The sequence below is a fragment of the Motacilla alba genome, chromosome 1 (genome assembly GCF_015832195.1).
Source record: "Motacilla alba alba isolate MOTALB_02 chromosome 1, Motacilla_alba_V1.0_pri, whole genome shotgun sequence".
NCBI classification, from domain to species: Eukaryota; Metazoa; Chordata; class Aves; order Passeriformes; family Motacillidae; genus Motacilla; species Motacilla alba.
Window position 1 is genome coordinate 96,223,597 of NC_052016.1, and position 19,466 is coordinate 96,243,062.

The 19,466-nt window shown below is 41.3% G+C and overlaps 1 protein-coding gene across 1 annotated transcript in view; it reads left to right on the forward strand.

Annotated features, from left to right (window-relative positions):
- Positions 1-10,208: 10,208 nt before the first annotated feature.
- MRPS9 (mitochondrial ribosomal protein S9) overlaps positions 10,209-19,466 on the forward strand; it is a 34,062-nt gene continuing 24,804 nt past the window's right edge. The window contains exons 1-2 of the mRNA XM_038147699.1: positions 10,209-10,296; positions 17,040-17,219. Coding sequence (XP_038003627.1) covers positions 10,231-10,296; positions 17,040-17,219 — 246 coding nt within the window. The 5' untranslated portion in view covers positions 10,209-10,230. The remainder of the gene's footprint in view (positions 10,297-17,039; positions 17,220-19,466) is intronic.

Genomic DNA, 19,466 nt, shown 5'->3' on the forward strand with positions numbered 1-19,466 from the left:
CTAAATCAAGAAAATCTACTGCAAATAGAACCATAACAGATTGTTAGCAGACAGTGAGAATATTGGTGTGACACAAAGGTTTCTAGATTTTTCCAAAGACAAGTAAAACAATGAGATAGTGGTGTGAAAAGGAAGAATCTTGAGACAGATTATGGAAGAAAGCTCAAGAATGTAGGTTCACTTGGAGTTACTAAAATTTTTATCATATTCCAACAGTAATGTTTTTATCGATTAAAATCAAAAGGATAACTGGCATTTTAAGGAGAAGTTATTTTGAAAAATGAACCATCTCATTATAAAATTAGTTTTGATTCTTTAAAAACATTTGGCTTCCATCTGCTACAAATTATAAAGCAAACAGAGAATAGGTACAGAAGAGAGAGTATTAATTACTCTTTTTATTCTTTTCTTTGATTTATGGATATGATCTTGTTTTAGTATAAACAAACACTACATATTTTGGTATAAGGAGAAAATTTTCAAGTAGAAAGATGATATTTCCCTGCTCACTCCATTTTAGAGCTCCTCTTTTGAGTCGGCTTGTTCAGACATCTTCAGCAGGGTTTCAAAAGGCTGCAAGCTGCATGTACATAACTCCATGTTCTAACCCAGCTATGTATTGGCCAGCACCCACAAAAAGTAGGTAGATATAACACTTAATCACTAGTGTGCTTGCCATCCTGACAAAGCAACAGATAACTTTCTGCTGGCGAGGCAGGCATCAGACACAGGGGAAAAGGTCAATCTCCAGGGCTCCTCAAGATGATCCCTCAGCATGGCAGAGCTGCCATCTTCTACTTCAAGCTGAAAGCTCCTGGCCTGAAAAAATTCCATTAATTGATCATGGAAATTCTTAGAACCAGGTTTGAAATTCCTTTTTGTGGTTCATGGCACTGTGGTTCATAGCTGTGCCATTAATGGCAACAGCTTTGTTCACCAGGTAAGAAGTTCTTTAAAGACATATGGCAGGAGAATCCTGGCCTTGGCTCAGTTCTAACATGAATTTCAAGAGAATGGAATCCTCCCATTTTTGCAAATATGTCCAGGTTCAAAAAAATGCAGTGCTATTTACATTCAATTTTCTTATAGTCTTCCAGCCTAGATCCTCATTATTTCACTTCACTGACCTTAACTTCTGAGGATTCCTAAGTTTTACATTTTTCTGAATACCGTGCTCCTGACCAGTCACAGCACTGCCACTACTTAGTGATAGTGATAAGCTGTTCTATGTATTCTATCAGCTAAATCTAGAATTAAACCTTAACTGGGAGATTAACTGAATACTGAATAGGAGGTTGGTTTGAGAATTAGTGAAAGGCCTCTAATATTTGAAAGCAGAAGACTAATTCAGATACATTGACTTATTTTGTAAGATTTCTTCTATTACTGGAGTAAAGAAGAAAAACATCCTCTAATTTTCAGCACGGACATACAAAGAAAAAAATGTTATTTTTCTGAAGAATTTCAAACTATTCCAATTTTGTACATTAAATATTTGCATTAATCTGAGAAAAATGAAGACCAATGTGTGTTTGCAAACATTCTCAATATGATTATAAGGTGCTTAACAATCATATGCGATTAGAGTGCAAAACCCTCTTTCAATAAACATAAATAGGCAATTTAACGTAATAATTACACTACATATCTTTTGCAGAAAATTTAAAACAGAAAAAGGCAAAACAAATTTTGTCTTCCCAAGCCTGTTCTTCATTGCAACACCAATTATTTTCAGGCTCCAATAAGGTGTAAAAATTTGATCTGAGCTCTATCCCGAATTTACTTTACCAAATAATTACTCATTTAATTTCATGAAACAGAAGAATTACATATAGTTGACTCATCTCCCCTTTTATTTTCAATGTTTGAAACTGTAGTTTTTATTTTTAATAGTATCACATTTTCCCAGACAACTTTACTCAAAAATAGATCTTCTTCTGAAGGCTTCTTGCATTTAAAAAACTGTATTTGCTCAGAACCTCCATATTCCAACAGAAACTCTACTGAAATTCCAGTCTGATTAACTTTTTTTAATGTATTCAGAAGAGTGGAAAACTAGCAGTCATATCCCAGGGGACAGTGAAGTCCTTTCCCAAGAGATATTTAACAAGCTTATTCATTTTGCTGCGCTTTTAAAATTTTATTTATTTTTTAAGTAAATGGAAATAATGTAATCTGGTTAAATCATATTGTATCTATAAGTACAGATTGACCTTTCCATGTAACTTTATAAATGACTGAGAAGGCTTGGCCAAAGAGACAAAATGTCTGGCATCTTTAAAATATGCTGGAGCCTACTTACCTCCACAAGGTTCAGGATAATTTGCTGCCAGCCAACCATGTCCGGCTGGATTGTGGCAGCACATTATAAATGACACATGACTTATGTCACCAATAAGTAAGTAAATCAGTCAGCTTGTGACTCTGATCACAGAAGCTGGCGTTTCCTTCTCCTTTCCCCCTCAAAATCTGCAAACTTTCTCTTCTGTTTCACCTCCCTTTTAGAAACAGACTTGTCAGAACATGAGAAATACAGTTGCTAGCTGCAGATGTTCAGATTTAGGCTGACATGCAGTATTAGATTCTCACATGCAAGGAGGTGATGATTCAGACAGTTTCTACTGATACTTATAATAATCTCAATTACATGTGCTATTTCATGAGTGAGCTCCAGACCGGATCGTTCACCCTCTTAAGTGATTTCTTTGATGGCTAAAGATGGCAGAGCAAGAGATGTCAAAACAGGAACTGCCTTTCTACCTGTAGGTCAGGTTGAGAAGAGCAAGTATTCATTAGTGCTTCCTACTCTTCTCAGGATTATTTCCCACAGCTGGAACTTGTGGGAAATAATCAAAGAGGTCACTGTCTGACAGGTTCTCCAGAAGCAGGCAGAAAACACCTGTAAGCAAAACTACTTCCCAAGGTGCCAGCTTAGTTCTCCAAGAGCAGAGTACTATTTTTGCATTTGGGTTACCTGTTGCACTGGTGTGGAATGCCAAAGAAGCTTTGCATGCTTACTTCCCTCTCCAGCCATATCCACACAAGGTTATTGTGGATTAAGATCTTTACTTGTGCCGCAGAACAACTTCCAGGTGTCACATTGACTGGGTTTTCAGTACTGGCACATACAGGGTAGACTGTAGGTAATGCCTTGTTGCTGCAGTAAGAGAGCAGCCAAAAATGATCATTTCCTTACTCAGAACATCTGGAAAAGACATCTGCAATATGTTAGATAGGTGGTTTTGCTGGACACTTTATGGTCTTGACATAGATTCAATACAGGCACATTATTTGCTTCTTTTGGTAAGAAGTTTTACAGAAGACAACTGCAAATTATTTTCTTTGTTATTTGAATATAATGGTCAGAAAGTAAGAACAGTGATTTGTAGTGTTTTTTGGTTTGGTTTTTTTTTTTTTCCCCCTTAATCCAGATCAAATTTGTCATTCTCTTTCCTTGTTATTTCTGGTAAAGATGCATTGTATTTATTTCTTTAGATTTTTCTGTGGAAGCCCTGATGATTCAGAAGGTTCTGCTGATACAGCTGTTTTAAAACCTGAAATCATTTAAGTCATAATTTCTTGTACTTCATTATTTCAGAGACTAGTTCAAAGCTTATTAATGTAAATTTAAAGCTTCCTTTTCAGCTCTGAATGGGATGGCATTTTAGTCATTAGTTTCATTTTGAGGGGAGAAAAAATTTAGTTTTGAATAACCACTTGGTTCTCTTCAGAGCATCTCCAAGAAGCATGGAAAAGTGCAAGGTGCTGGATCTGCTATGTCCTGAACTCCAAAGACACTGAGAGGACCACTTCTATTCTCTAACTGTGCAGCTGCCATCCAGTTCTCAGAAGGTGAATGCAGTCTTCTGTTAGACTAGTTTGTGGCCAAGGCAACCACAGCTTCCAACACCTGGTCTGCTCAGCAGCATCAGCTGAGTGTGTGGAACCACAGCACTCTGTGGGACAGTGCTTGGTCATTGACCATCATGCACCTGCATGAATTTTAATCCAGCAGGAAAGATGCGAGGCCACAGGAAGACACGTGCCAACCTTCAAAACAGAGAGCTTGCAGTCTGACAAAGACACAAATGGAGCTCACAACCTCCAGCAGCATCCATAAACTGTAGAATGGCCAATTCCTCATGTTGTCCCAGGAGGGCATGCTCTGAGATGCATTTTCTGGTTATCTGGTGAGGCAGACAGGACTTACAGCGTCTACTCCCTGCCTACAAATGAATCTCGAGAAGCACTCACAATCTGAAGAACTACTGTTTTCACCTATTTATTCTGAATATATGTTTGCACCTAGCCCTTAAAAGAATCAATAATGAAAAGTTTATAAATCTGGTTCAGTAATGGGAATAGCAACATATTTCCTTCTGTGGGATGAAGGGATAAAACTACCACTGCTCTGTGTCCTGATGAGGGAGATTATTTGTATTTTTGGTTCTGTTTTGGGGTCTTCCAAGCAGCTGTGCTATACAGGGAAGGTGGCCCTAGTCAATGCTGATGTGACTTAATCGAAGTCACTTTGTCTCTAGGCCAGACCTTAGGCCTCTTTTATTTAGAAGCATAGGCAAAGCTTCTGGATATAATGTCAGCTCTGACTCAAAAGATGGTGCTAGGATCAGCAATGACTTTAGTCTAATCATACTGAGACAAAAAAGTCTGATGAAAACCCTAGTCTAAAGAACAGCTCAAAATGATTCTATTATTGAAATACTGAATCAGCAATAGCAACAGTGATAAACAGACGGAGGCAAAGTGTATGGTAGACAAATGACAAAGACACATTACATAGTCTAAAAGCACTTGCCAGCTAAAAATAGGCGTAGACACTGCATTTATATATCTTTGGGCTTACTCTGGCATTCATGTGGGATAAAACTATCTTCAGATGCCTCTTAATTACATCCATATAAGTTATCTTCCTTTCTTGGAACTGTTTGTAAATTCAGTGGGGTCTACCCAAGCACATAAATTATGGCAGAGCTGGAATATCATACTGGAGAAAAGAATGTTCCCCAAAATGCCTTTCAGTGCTCAATGAGACCCATAAACTGTGTGGGGGTGGGGGGGGGGGAAACTCCAATCAGCAACCTTCAGACCATGAAGAAAAGACAAAACAGATGCAGGGCTGTGATCCAAAGTGCAATGAAAATCTGGGTAACACCTTCTTTCATGGAGAAATGAAGTTGTGGTAAGGAACAAAACAGGGGGCACTGCTTTACAAGTAAAGGTCTCTGACTACTCTTGATTCCCTTTTCCTAATTCTATGCTCAGTCCAAACCACTTTCACTATAAAATGAAATAGGATGCCTCTGTATTTGATGTTGTCAGGTAAATTTCCTTTATTTTTATATTTGATAATGTTGGAATAAAGATTCTTGAAATCTCTCTCGCTACAGAGTTGACTGACAGCCCCCTAAGTGCTGTGCCTTTTATAGCGTAACATAATTGACAACCCTTAGGTAGCTGGCGTATGCAGTCTATGAAATGAAGAGTGCTCGTTCCACATCTGAAGAAAAGTAGGTGCAATGAAATAGCTGTTGTTATTATTAGCCTTTTAAAATAGAATTTATGTGTTTGCATTAAAGAAAGCATGACTTCTGGATATATCAGCCTCAAGCCTTTCAATAGTGATGAGGAAGATCAATGCAAAACAATTTCTGTGTCAAAAAGCACATACATGTCATAAAATATCTGGAAATTACTTAACTGGAACAGAGTTAAAATACTGCTGAATTGTCTGCATTTTTAACATTCATTTTGTTGTTTTTTTCAAACACATACTGATCAGCTTCTGAAACACAAAGCTTTCTATCAAGACACTCTTCTCCAGCACTCTCCCTAGACAGAAACTCCAATTTTTTGTTCAACGCAGGACCTGGGTGTTCCTAAACTTCTCTGGGCATGAAGGCAATCCAGCACATGCTCCTAGTTAGGCTCTGAGAAACGTCCTGTGGCATGGGGATACTGTAACATCCTGAGATTCTGTCACCCAGTCAGTCCCTGTTGATTGCTGTCCCTTTTGGCATATGTGCCCCAGAACTTCAGCCAAAGTACTTACAGCTTAAGGAAGAAAGGCACAGGGCAAAGAAAACAGAAAACACTTTATAAGAAGAATAACTTTAGTTCAGAATTTCAAAAGAAATATACTATTTCTGTTTAGGGAAAACGTTAAATTTTAGGCATCTCTGCAGAAATGGATTTGGATTAGGGCATCCTGCGAAGTTTTAACATTCCTACTTCCATTTGCTTTGTCTTCTGATGGATGGAGCCCCCCGTATCTGCTGCAGGTTAGCTTGTTCTGTTGTAAGGCAGCAGATCTTGCTTCATCGAGTTCTGACCTCTTCTCAGTGTGAGGTTCCCTCATATCTAAGCCTAAGATACACTCTTCTGCTCATTACTGATGAGGACACTTTTTGTCTGCATATCTTCCCTGTCTTTATACTTCATCACAGTCTACAACTTCCTTGTGAGGGGATGAGAAGGGGCAGGCACTGATCTCTTCTCTCTGGTGACCAGTGACAAGATTGGAGGGAACAGCTTGAAGCTGCACCGGGGGAGGGTTAGGTTGGTTATTATGAAAAGGTTCTTCCCCCTTGGGGCGGCTGGGCACTGGAACAAGCTCCCTAGGGAAGTGGTCACAGCACCAAGCCTGACAGAGTTTAAGAAGCATTTGGACAGTGCTCTCAGGCACATGGTGTGACTCTTGGCGATGGTCCTGTGGAGGACCAGGAGTTGGACTTGATGATTCTGATGGGTCCCTTTCAACTCAACATATTCTATGATTCTGTAAGCACCTACCATTGGTAGAGTGAAGTCATCAGTCTAGTGCATCACAACAATCAGGCTCAAGGGACATTTGGGCTGCCCCAGATTCTTGCCAATTTTTGGACTGCTTCTATGAGGCAGTGAGCTGGAGAGCCATACATCTCCAGCACTGCCACCAGGATACCTGTTCCTCAAGCAACTGGTTTTCACACTACCCATACTCGTAACCTGAACTCATGCTATCTACAAATCCCATCTCTGATTACAAAAGAACACCCCAAATCTCACTTTGGGATTGACTGCACGTGGGCTGGTAACATAAGCAACCAGCAGCCTTGGACTGGAACTCAGCCCTAGATTTGTGCTTAAGAATTTGCATATACTACAGATGTGCCCCTCCGGCTGTGCCCGACCCACACATGTGACAGGCTCAGCCTGGTTTCCTTTTTCTGCTTTCAGTGATTTTTCACTTCAGAAACCTCAAGCCCCACATGGAGGCACCCCTTTCTTTTTGTCAGGCCATCCTCAAAGACAGCACTCCAAAGCTTTGAATAGTCCCAAATGATACACTTACCCCTCATTATCTAAGTCTAAAAACAAAAGCAGGTAATGCGCTGCAGGCAACAGTCCCCAGTTCTGTGATTGTACAGAGCATGAATAGCAGGTTACACAAGGACATGGGTAATCAGGCTCACAATTGAAACAGGTCCCCAGAGTAGAACATTGCCCAGCTGGGCTCAAGAAGGACATCCCTGCCACACAAGTGACTAAAGTTCCTCAGAGGGCTTAGTGAGGCATTGGGGTAGTTTGCATGGATTAGGTAAGCATCTACAGTCTGTCAACTAAACACAGAGACAGAAAGAGAAGCCCTCTGGAGTTAATCTTGGGATAAGTAGATTAAACACGGTTTTCTTGCATTTCCTTCCACCCCTGTCTTAACAAATTTTGACAGAGGGATGGGGTGCAGGTGGTTGAGCATGTAAATAACCTCTGCTCATTTTTATCCTACCTTTATTTGTGCTAAAAACTGACTTTGAACTGGCAAACCCAGACCCCTGCCACCCAAGCAGAAGTGACAATCTTTCCACTAGAAGGAATCTTTCTGGAACATGCTAGTCATGCCTACCACAGAAGTACATTTCCTTCAAAGCATCCAAAGTAATAACTACATGGACTCCTGATCAGTCTAGAAAATGGTCACTCAGTCACTCAGTGACCAATGTACAAGTGTCTCCTAGGGGCAAGCAAGCTCAGGCAAACTCTTTGGTGGAAGCAGGATGGTTGGGAAATACACCTGAAATTTGTGCAAAAGTCTTCCACCTTGAAGGGGCAGCTATCAGTTTCTAAGGGCTGACAGCTCAACGATCCAAGAGAAACACAACATAGCCCTTAATTGCTGGACTTCACATACACCACAGTCTCTATTCAGCAATATGCAAGAGCAAATCTGTAACATCCAGCTGAAACCATGGGCTGTATGAACCCCGATGTCGTTGAAATCATGCTCCAGATTGCAAACACATTTAGGATTTTTTTCAGAGTGAGCATAGGAGTAGAAAAATTTAGGAAATCAAGGAAGTTGTATTTACATCAACTAGTTACCCAGAATAAGTGAGCGATATTTTATAGGTGGCCTGCTCCTCAAGCTTAATTGGTGATTAATTATATGTAGGGAATAAAACCCATTCACTCCAGCGGCGCTTTGTTTCTGTAGAGCTGACAGGGGTGAGAAGTAACAATTGCTGAGCACAGTGAGGACTGAAGAGCTCCTCTGCTGCTGAACAAAGCCAAGCTGCGGGGCGACAGATGGCAGATGGGATTCACCATAGGCCGCAAAGAGGCCATACTCATCGCTGGCATTCTCCACCCCTTCAGCTCTGCTGGCTGCTCCAGAAGGTGGGTCAGGGGGACTGTGACCCTGAACCAACCCCCTTTTCTCTTCTGAGAAACAGCTAGCAGCTAAATGCCATCCCAACACAGCCTGTGACTGAGAGCGTGACTGCAGTTCCCAGCGCTTGGCCAGGTGTGCGCAGGAGAGACACTTCACTGCTCTCCTTCAGCGCAGTGTTCATGGCAATCATTTGCACGTATCCATGTCAGTAAAACTGCTGATGTTTTCACTTTCACAGCTGGCAACTGCAAGAATGAATGCATCTTTCCAGGCAGCTCCTCCTTGATCTCCCTGCACGGATGACTTCCTTTGCCCATGGCCAGTTTTCTCATAATCTCTTTTATAACCCAGAGAGGAAATCATACTTTCATCTCCATGAGGGAAAGCAAGGGCGACCCAAGAAAAACTTAACAAAAAAAATAAACCAAGAAAAGCAAATATTCATTTCAGAATTTCCTCTCAAATAGTAACTCCTCTGAAAAAGAAGGTCCCTATAAGTCCTAAAGAAAAGCTTCTTGAATTCAGTTTTTAATTCATTTCCACTTCTCCCATGGTAGAAAAAACTACTGACAAAATCCAATCACCTATAAGGGTATATCCTATGTAACTCAGAGAAACTAGGAACATTCTCAGGCTCCAAGGTTCAGCATCCAGAGACACTGTCATCACCCTAGGAGATGACAGGATTGACACCAGCCTCCTCTCAGCAAGAGGTGACTGTTGCCTCTCTGAAATATGTCATCCAGAGAATGGCAACAGAGCTGATGAAAAGTCTGGAGCACAAATCCTATGAGATGTACCTGAGCGGGCTGGGGCTGTTTAGCCTGGACAAGAGGCTGCTCGGGGGGACCCTCTCACTCTCCACAACCTCCTGGAAGGAGGCTGCAGCCAGGTGGGGATCAGCCTCTTCTCCCAAGCAACCAGCGGCAGGACAAGAGGACGTGAATTTAAGCTTAAACCACCAGGGGAGGTTTAGGTTGGACATTAGGAAGAATTTCTTCCCAGAAAAGGTGATTAGACGTTGGAAAGGGCTGTCCGCGGTGGTGTCGGAGTCGCTGTCCCTGGAGGTGTTTAAGGAAAGACTGGACGCGGCACTGAGCGCCACGGGCCAGCAGGCGCGGCGGGGATTGCCACGGCTTGGACCCCAGGACCTCAGAGGTCTTTTCCAACCTAGTCGATCCTGCGATTACTTGATTTTTTTTTTCCCATGGGAAAAACCCAAACGAACCAGTTCAGTGCTAAGGTGAAATCTGTTTTTTGTTACAAATCTCCAGAGCAATGCGGTTGCCCCAGACACGCTGCAAGTCCCAGCGCTGCGTACTCAAACAGGAGTCCCTCCGACACAGGAGGCCGCGCTGGGGGCCACTGTGACTGTAACTCCAGGTACAAGCCACCACTCCCCCGACGGGGCAGGATTTCAGGAACGCCGAGGCGCCGCCGAGCCAAAAGCGGCGCCAACTCCCAACCGCGGCCACAGCCTCAGCCGGGGCAGCAGCGCGCAGGCGCGGCCCGGCTCCGCCCCCCGGCCCCGCCCGCCAATGGGAGGGCGGAGCGCCGCGGTGATGGCGGCGGCCGTGGGGCGCGTGCTGCGGCTGTGCCGGCGCTGGGGCGCGGGGCCGCGCGCGCAGGTGAGAGCCGGGCGGGCGGTGAGGGCCGGGAGCGGCCCCGGCATCGCCTGGGAGGCCCCGGTGTGCCGCTGCCCCTGCCCCTGCTCCTGGGCCGGCGGGGCCGAGGCAGCCCTGCCTGGGGACTGTCGAGGGCTGGCGCCGCGATCGGGTCGTCTTTTCCGTGAGCTGTGCTTGTTTCCCTTGATGTGGGGCAGAAGAAGCTTGGTTAAGCCTAGAATTAACAGAGCGGTCTATAGAGCAAAGCCAGCGCTAAAGATGGCAGTTTTTAGGTTGATAATTTTGAATGATAAACTAAAACAGAGGAAGTTCTGCCTCAAGAAGAACTTCTTTACATTGGTGTTGGCAGGGACTGGAGTCTCCCTCCCCGGGGACCTTCCAAAGCCACCTAGAAGCATTCCTGTGTTACCTGCTCCAGGTGACCTTGCCTTGGCAGGGGGGTTGGACCGGCTGATCCCAGAGGTCTCTTCCAACCCTGGCAATGCTGTGATTCTGTGCATGGTGGTCGGTCAGCAGGTGAGTAGATCATGAGGCACAGAATCACAGAAAGATTAGGGCTGGAAAGGATCTTAAAGACCACCTGGTTCCAATGCCCTGCCATAGGCAGGGGCGTGTCCCACTAGACCAGGTTGCACAAGGAAAAATCTCTGAATACCTGCAGTGGAGAGAGAAATGTGCTCCACAACGTAACTTCTGATTAAAGATAATAATTTTGTTTTGGGGCATAGGGGTGTTCAGATGATTGCCATTTAATTAAAAAGCTTAGCTGCTGTCAGTATTGTTTGTGCAGTGGTATTTGATACACCTGTATATATATTTAATCAGTGAGCAGCATGTGGATAAAAAAGCCTGCTGGTAATGCTTTCAAGTTACAAAGTAATTTAGGATAATATGGGGTGAAGAACTGTTGGTGACTGAACTAAACCAAACCATGGGGTAACAGAAGACGCAGTAAGAAAATGTAATGTAATACCGGAAGGAGCAATTTGAGCTATTTATTTTGGCTGCATCTAGATTAACTTTACTCATTGGGGAGAAAGACCTGGTGCCCATGTAGGTAGTTCTTTATGCAGCAGTCAGTAATACATGGCTCTTAAGGTGTGCAAGGAATGACAAAGAATAAAGCTGAAAATACTGTAATATTTGATTTCATTCTCAGTTGGAATAGTTTGTGTTGCTTTGGTTGTCTTGTGTCAATAGTACGATTATGACAGTAACTTGGTTTTCCTGGTGAGGCACATTCTTAAGTTTTAAGATTTGTATTGTAAATGAGAGAATGTTCTCAAAGGAGGAGTCACAGAGCAAGGTAGGACTGGAAGGGGCCTTGAGGGATCATTTATCTATTCCTCTCACCCCCAGAGAGGGGATCAGTACCTAAGCCTGTGGCTATACACAGATTGTCTAGCTGTCTGTGAACCAAAGGCTATGAAGAGAGCTAATGGGAGACAGGGCCCAGAAACCTTAGAGACTCTTCTGTCCATTGGGTGTAGTTAACTTGTGGAACTGTTTGGTGAGAGTGTTCAGGATGGCAAGCATTTATGTGAATACAAAAAGCAAGTTGAGAAACTTGGAAGAACATTCCACTGAGCACCATTAAAAAAGAAGATAGTGGCATGCCTGAACTACAGGTTGCTAGAAACCAGGCAAGTGCCCTGGGAAAATTATCACTACCTGTTTGTCCTGTCCTTGTGCCTCTCATACAGGCTGTGTTTGACAACAAGGTAGAAGTTGATGTATCCATGTTCTGACCTGCCATAACAATTTCTTATGTTAAACGCTTACCTGTCCTTACAGTTTGGAAATTTTTTTATGATGCTTGTCCTAAAAATACCTTGCAGTTATTTAGTTCATTACTTCTTGTCTGTCTTAGTGGGAGAAACTATTTAATTCCTTAACTTTAGAGTTTCTTGCATTGAGAGGCAAAATGGAAGAGGAACTTTGTAATTCCAGTTCCCTTGGCATTGACTGAGCAACAAGTGTACTTTCCTATTCTTCCAGTAAGCAAACAGCAGAGATGCAGTGCTATTTATAAAGAAAAAAAGGATCTAGCTTAGCTACCATCTATCATTCACTCTGATGTGATTGAATAGCTATTCTCAGCAGTGGAGTTCAGAGTTCCTATTTAATTTGATTGGGTTGAGTACTTTATCTAAATCCCTGTGGATGTTATATGGACCAATATCAGAAAGAGATTATGGTACTTTGGTGACAGACTTTCAGAACTACATACCTGAAATGTAAGAGAAGCCTTTTTTGCAGTTGTTAACTAAGATACAACTGAAAAGACTCTCAGTACCTGAAAACTTGAGCCTAAAAACAACCAGATCTGAATTCTATTCCCTGTTATACACATCTAACTTTTGCCATGCATTGATGCATTTAGAGCTGTTTTTTTACTTCCCCATGGTACAACAAAACATAATATGTAGATTTGGTTAAACATGCACAGAAAGCAGGGTTTCTGAGCAGGTGAGATGCAGTTCTGTGGTTATCTGCCAAGGGACTTAATTTTGAAAAAAAAAAGTTTATTCTGATGAAATACTTCGTGAAATCAGGTGTAAAAATAACATCAAATCATTTATGCATATTTGCTGACATCTTGTGATGCTTTTCAATGTGTTTTGCAAAATGCTTGTGAGACACCAGTCTGATACTGGTTCACATAATTAGTTTGTAGGCCAACTAAAATCTTAGATTATATCAATATTGTTTTAAATAAATCGATTAAAACACATTTTTGTGAAACAGCGCTCTAGAAATCCAAAATTCACTTATTGAGGAAAAAGCAATTCTTTAGAAATGGGGATGGCTCTAGCATTTAAATTCTGTATAATTGCTGTGTAAAAAATGTTATTTCTTGTGCAACAAGTTCACAGAGGACTGTCTTGCCTGTCTACTGGGTTTCAGTAGCAGCAGCTGTGCCAGTAGCTGGAGTATTGGACACTGGGCAGCTTTAGTCCTGCATGCTGATGTGGTTATACAGCTCCAGTTCCTCATCTCTTAGTGAAGTCCTGCCCCAGAGATAACTTCTTGGAACAAATTTGTTTGTGCACTGCATGGTTTTTGAAAAGGTGGTTGAAGTCTGCAGCTTAGAGCATGGAAGAATCATGGAAATGGTGCAACAGTATATGTGCCATGTCATTTGGTGTCATCTTCTGGCTCTGCAACTGTGTCTTGTTGTAAAACGAACAACTTTTGGGCTTGAATTTAGATCTCCTGACTCCAGTCCACCTTTCCTTCCTTTCCAAAAGTACAGGAAACTTGACTTCTCTGTTTGTTGTTTTGGTTTATATCCGTGTAACTCCAGTGAAGCAAAATGATGAGTAAACAGACAGTCCTAGTTACTTCTCTTCTTGGAAGAAAATAGGCCAGAGAAGTTGCAGTTGTCTGAAAATACTAGTTTTTTTTCTAAGGCAAATTTAGCATAAGATGATTTTCTCTAAGTTTATGGTCTCCTGTAAAATCAGGATTTGCCAAACAGTTTTAATTCTAGATTGCTCAGAAAGGAGTTGGGAAGGAAGGGTTAATCACAGTGAGTTGTGTCCAGAAGTAAAGGCTTTCCCTTCTCCCATGTTCTGATGGAAGAGCATATTATTTCATGACCATTGTTAATAAGCATTAATATTTTTTTTTAAATGGTGAGGCTGCTCTCTTCAGTAATGCTTTATGAAATGTGTGAGAAGTGAATGCAAACCTCTGTGGTTTCCTCTATAAAGTGGAGGAGCATGCTTTCTTGTTTGACTGAAATGCCAGAAGCATTTAGCTGTGCTTCGCACTCTCTGCCTGTGCCACCCATGAAGTAGTGCTCTTATCCCAGAAGAGGTACCCAATACAATAGATATTAATTTACATAAGAGGCTGTTTTCTAATTATGAACAGTTTGTGTGTCCAGGGACTTTTGATTAGTGACGAATTGAAACTAGGGAAGAATATGAGTAGCTTGAGGGAAGAACGACAAAAATGAGAAAATTACAATAGAAATTGACAGGAATAAGATGAAAGCAATCTTTTTTAAAGTATTCTGTTTAAAGCATACCAGACAGAAAGCTATTTTGGGCCAAGTAATAAGGAATCATATGTTCATTAACAAGAATTACAAATAATTAGTTACTGTTAAGACAAGTTAGGCAGAAGATGAATTGAATTTTTTCCTGAGGAGTGACTAGGAGAGAAGAATAGGGAATATGTGGAGATACCTGTGCTTTCCTCACTGCTTTATAAGGAAATCACCAGAGCCTTGCCTGTGGAAAATGTGTACATATAAAATTTTGCTTATTTTTCTTTTAATTCTGTGTATGTCAATGTATCCTCACAGGAAACATGAATATTAAAGAGAAAAGAAAAAGGAAGAGACAAACCAGGATTAGTGCTGCATGCAATATATATAAGCTGTGGAGAAAATGAAGCAGCAACAGGCTCTTCAGCACCAAATTCTGCCTTAGACCTGTTTTAAAATATTTTCTAGCAGAGGTATATGTTACTTTCCTGAGTTTCATACCCTGAGGGCAAATCTTTGTCTGTCAGGTGAAAGCATAGAGGGTCAGTCCTTTCTGACTGGTGTGATCTTAATCAAAGATTACCTTCTGTAGCAAACATGATTGAATTCATGGGACCTATCTTGCAGCCCAGGCATGGGCTATATACAGGTTTAAGGCTGCATATTGTAGTCCTCATTTCAAATTGAAATTTCAAGGTGAGTTGTTACATTTTGTATATGGAACACTGACACAGGCATGTATGGGTAAGTTGGTCATGAACAGCTTTACATATGTGCAGCAAATCAGATGAGTTGGATCAGTCCATCCTGGACTGCCAGGTGTCCAAAATACCAACTGGGCTCTGTGAAAGTAGAAAGAAAAGCTGTGTTTCATTTCCTGTTAATATAGGACTTGATAATGTAATGGAGAACACCAAAAGCTTCTTGTCATAGGAGAAGTTCTTGTAAGCTAACTGATGTTGCTAACAGAAGGTACAAATTTGATCTGCTTTTCTGTTTGTCTTGCAAATACATTTATGTAATCTTGTTTTGATGAGACATGTGTTTGTATTATGGTTATAACTGGGTTTTGAGATTACTATTGTATTTGTGTTAGTTACAGGAGGGTAGCAAGTGTTTTATTTTATTTATTTTAGCTGAACTCAGAAGGATGAAATCCATCAAAATTCTCAGCATGTCTAAATTGGGCTCTGAAGAAGACAATTCTCATGACTTAAAAAACATTGAATAATTTTGAATACTACCTTTGTTCTATTCCTTGTAATCAGAACCCCAACTGCTTCACATTGCTGCACGTGTTTGGTTTTTAGTGTTTTGCTAAAGGTAGACTGAGGCTGCAGCTCCCAGAGCATCAGGGGCAATTTAATAATTTGTTCAAGGAAGTGAAGGTGAAGAAAGGACTCCCCCTGTACTTTCTATCTCCCAGCTGAGTGTTTCAGCCACCTTCTTGTTGCAGCTTTGGCAGTTCTCTGAAAAGTGAGCTCTGAACTGCTCAGACTCACCAGCTCGACTGAGAATTCCCTGCTTGTTGGGATGAAGCAGAAGTTAGTGTTCTGTCCTATGTAGGCAGCTGAGTTGGCTTGCAGAGGAGTCCTGTGCCAGAGCTGGCACAGGGCGAGTAAAGGAGTGGAGCAGAGAATGCTGGCAGGGGTGAGCTGTGCCAGGGGCGCTCTCTGCCTTGTGAGGCTGCACTGTCTCCTCATAAAGCCTAGCCGTGGCATGTTGAAGGGATGGGGGTGAAGTCTTTCAGGGTACTGTGTGATGAACAAAACTTGGCATTTTTCTGACTCAGAAGTGATTCTTTTTCTGTCTTTGCTTTTCTCTCTCACATTGCTTTCTTTCTTGTGATTCCCTTCCTCCCCCCACCCACAGAAGACCACACAAATAATCAGTTCTCATTCAGTTTGTAGAACAGTTAAGCTGCCGAGAACTTGAATACTAATGTTGAAGAGCCAAAATAGTGCATAATATTGACTCTAGGCCAGAATTGAGACATTACAGCTCTGTCAATGAAGCTCCTGTTTGTCTGGCAGAGAGCGTCAGTGAAATTAATCATCTTAACAGCTGATTGTCTTGGTAGAAGTGAGATCAAACCTGTGTGCCTGAGAGGCTCACTGCCCTCCGAGTTTTGACTTGAGCTGGTACAGTGCTCGGTAGTATTGGCTGCTGGACTACTCTACTAGTTTTGTAATTGGTCTGCTTCAGACAGTGAAGTAGCTTAAAAGCTATTCTGGCACCACAAACAAGGAAGGAGCATGCCTTGGCCTTTCCAGAGCTTTTAGCAGTATTTGGTCAGTGGCTTCTGAAAAGCCACTAGGGAGCTGCCCCACATATTCTTATCATACTTTGTTTTGGGATGCCCTTAGGTGAAGGCAAAACCTACTTATTTGCTGATGTTTTTTGTTTTCTTTTGCAATGGGATCTGTTGATCAGAGCTGTTCCTTGCTTTTGCTGGGTGTTCCTGACTTAGGATATACTATATTTCTTTCCATCAAAAAAATCTAAATTAATTGTAATGTGGGCAAATGTGAAGGTTTTAGAATGTGTTTATCTGTTCATGGATGTTAAACCATTGGAAGAAAATGGTTTAATGAGTAATAATGCTTTTCCTAACTTATTCCTGTGATGTGTTGAATCTTGTTATAGATTTGAATAACTTGCTATAGTATTCCTGCGTTCATTTTATTTAGTGCTCACTATGCCAGAAATGTAAAATAAATATCTCTCTTTTTTTTTTTTTATCTGTTAGACATTAAGGCTGATCTGTACCACTACAGCAGTGCAGAGGAAAAATGTAGGAGCCTCAGGACCTGAAAAGTACACGGAGGCATTTATTAAAAAACAGATTGAAGAGTTCAACCTAGGAAAGAGACATTTAGCCAACATGATGGGAGAAGATCCAGAAACTTTTACCCAAGAGGATATTGATGTAAGTACAGTTGCTCTGTTGGAGAAGTAATTTACTGTAGAGTTTCAGATATTGAAAGCACTTTACTTCAGCATGAGCCCCTCAGCTCTCTGTGAATTTTAATCAAACTGTCAGAATAAGCAGGAATGCTTATTCTGTACTATACATTGCAAACATTGCAACTGTGACTGTGAATAGACATTCTACTTCTGCTACCATGTGAGGTCAGACATCCCAGTATAGAGCTGTATACTATATCATGTTAAAGCACAGTAGGCTCTTTTGAAAAGTGCTAATGGATAATCCCCTTGATCTCAGGTTATAAGAGGCACTGTAAAGGTTTATGTAGCATTTCAAAATGTTTCCTCACAATTTGACCTGCTGTGTATATTTAGGGTTTTCTTGCGTGATACAGTGGTTGCTGGTAACATATATTAAATTTTATAGGATATTTTATAACCAATGCACTGGTTTAGCTTGAGGATTTTAATGTAGATGTGAATTTAAGCTCATATCAGTATCTACAAACATACAGTTTTATTGTCATTCCCTCTCATGACTGGCAGATGGGTGGCCTTCTCTTTCTCGCTGTCATTTAGGCTCATGTAAAGATAAGTTCCCTTTCACTCAGAAAAATGTTTTATTGCATGGATGTTTCATTTTTTTTTCTTTTTTATTTTTTTTATGTCTCACCTGGCTTTCACTTCTATCATATCTGTCTTATTTTATCATACATCAGAGGTAGGAAGGAGAAATGTCATTTGGTGACATTCGCTCTTAGGTGAAGCTGCGTGAAGTCTCACGGCTGAAGTTTTCCTTGCACAGCAGCAATGCTGCTGCTGTAGCCAAGGCAGCCCCGTGGGCCAGCAGGGCCCTTAGGATAGAGGTAGTGATGTGTAAGCACAAAGCAAGAGGTGTCCATGGTTTCGTTTTTTCAGGGCAAGGAGATTTGTTTGTTGCCTCTTTCAGTGGCAAAATTCTGTCTGCGTGGCTGTGTCCATTTGAAAGGTCTTGGCAGTGTGCTTATGCCAAGAAATAATGTGTAGGTTGTGATACAGGCTCATTTCAAACATGTTTGACAGGCTTCAAAACTAAGTTCTAAAAATAGGCAGCAAGGTAAAGCAATCCAGACTAATGGCCTGTTGAGAAAAAGGCTGAAATGCGGCTTGAGTTTTATCAGGTATCAGAAAATCCATAAAGGCAGCTTGAGTTCAGGTCACAAATCAGGTCACAAATCCATAGGAAATCAAGTGTTGTGAGTGCAAAGCTATGCACTGATACTGTGTATGTGTAGAGACGTAGGAATCTCTCTGCCCTTCTGCAAACAAGTGCCAGTGCAGAGACCCTGCCAGTCTAGGTGTAAGTGGGTAAGGTCAACAGTAAAAGTATTCATTGAGGTCAGCAGTAATACCAGGCTGTTTCTTTACATTGGCTATTTTATTTCTCTGCAAACTGTAAAATTTCCTTTCCATGTATTTTTCAGGTGTTTTTTTTCTTACTTTAATGATGTTTATTTTTTTGAGTTACTTTCTTGTAAACTAAACATGCACCAATCTCCCACGTTAGTACAGGACAGTGATGATGCTGACAGTTCAGTTTGCCTGAAAGGTTAATGGTAGGAGAATGCATTAATCTGTAGACTGGCTTCCTTCCTTGACAGGGTCTAAGGGGAAGGCTTCTAGAAAGCAAGAAATACAAAATGACTGTATCTATGTAGTGGTTTCTTCTTTATAAAGCCACAGAACTATGATCATTTGCACAACATTAACTTAGCTTCACCATTACTAAAAGCAGATTGATTCTGGAAATTAGCTTTTACAAATGCAGTGCAGCTGACAAGTATGGGACTGCTTCTGAAATGATGGAAAAGTGGGGCCAAAAGAGTAGTTTTTTTTGGTGATACCAAGTATCTGTGGTTTGATTTCTTCATATTCCATCAGGTGTTGGGAAGTAATTAGAGTGTGTAATAGTGTCTGCTATGCATAATTAAATTTCTGTTATAAAAATATAAAAGCTCCTTAAGCACTGGCAGGAGAATTACCAAGCTTTACATTTTGAACAGCAGTAATTCTTTCTGATGAGTGCTTATATACCTCCATGTCTTCTGCTTTTAATCAGTCTTCGCAGTGTATTTCAAAAGTAGACATCCTAGGAATCTGTCCTTCACTGGAGTTTTAGGTAGAGTTTAATAAAAGCTAAACCTTGTGAAGTTTTAAAAAAGGAAAATAAGTTGACTTACTTGCTAATCCTCGGATGTTTTGGAAGCAG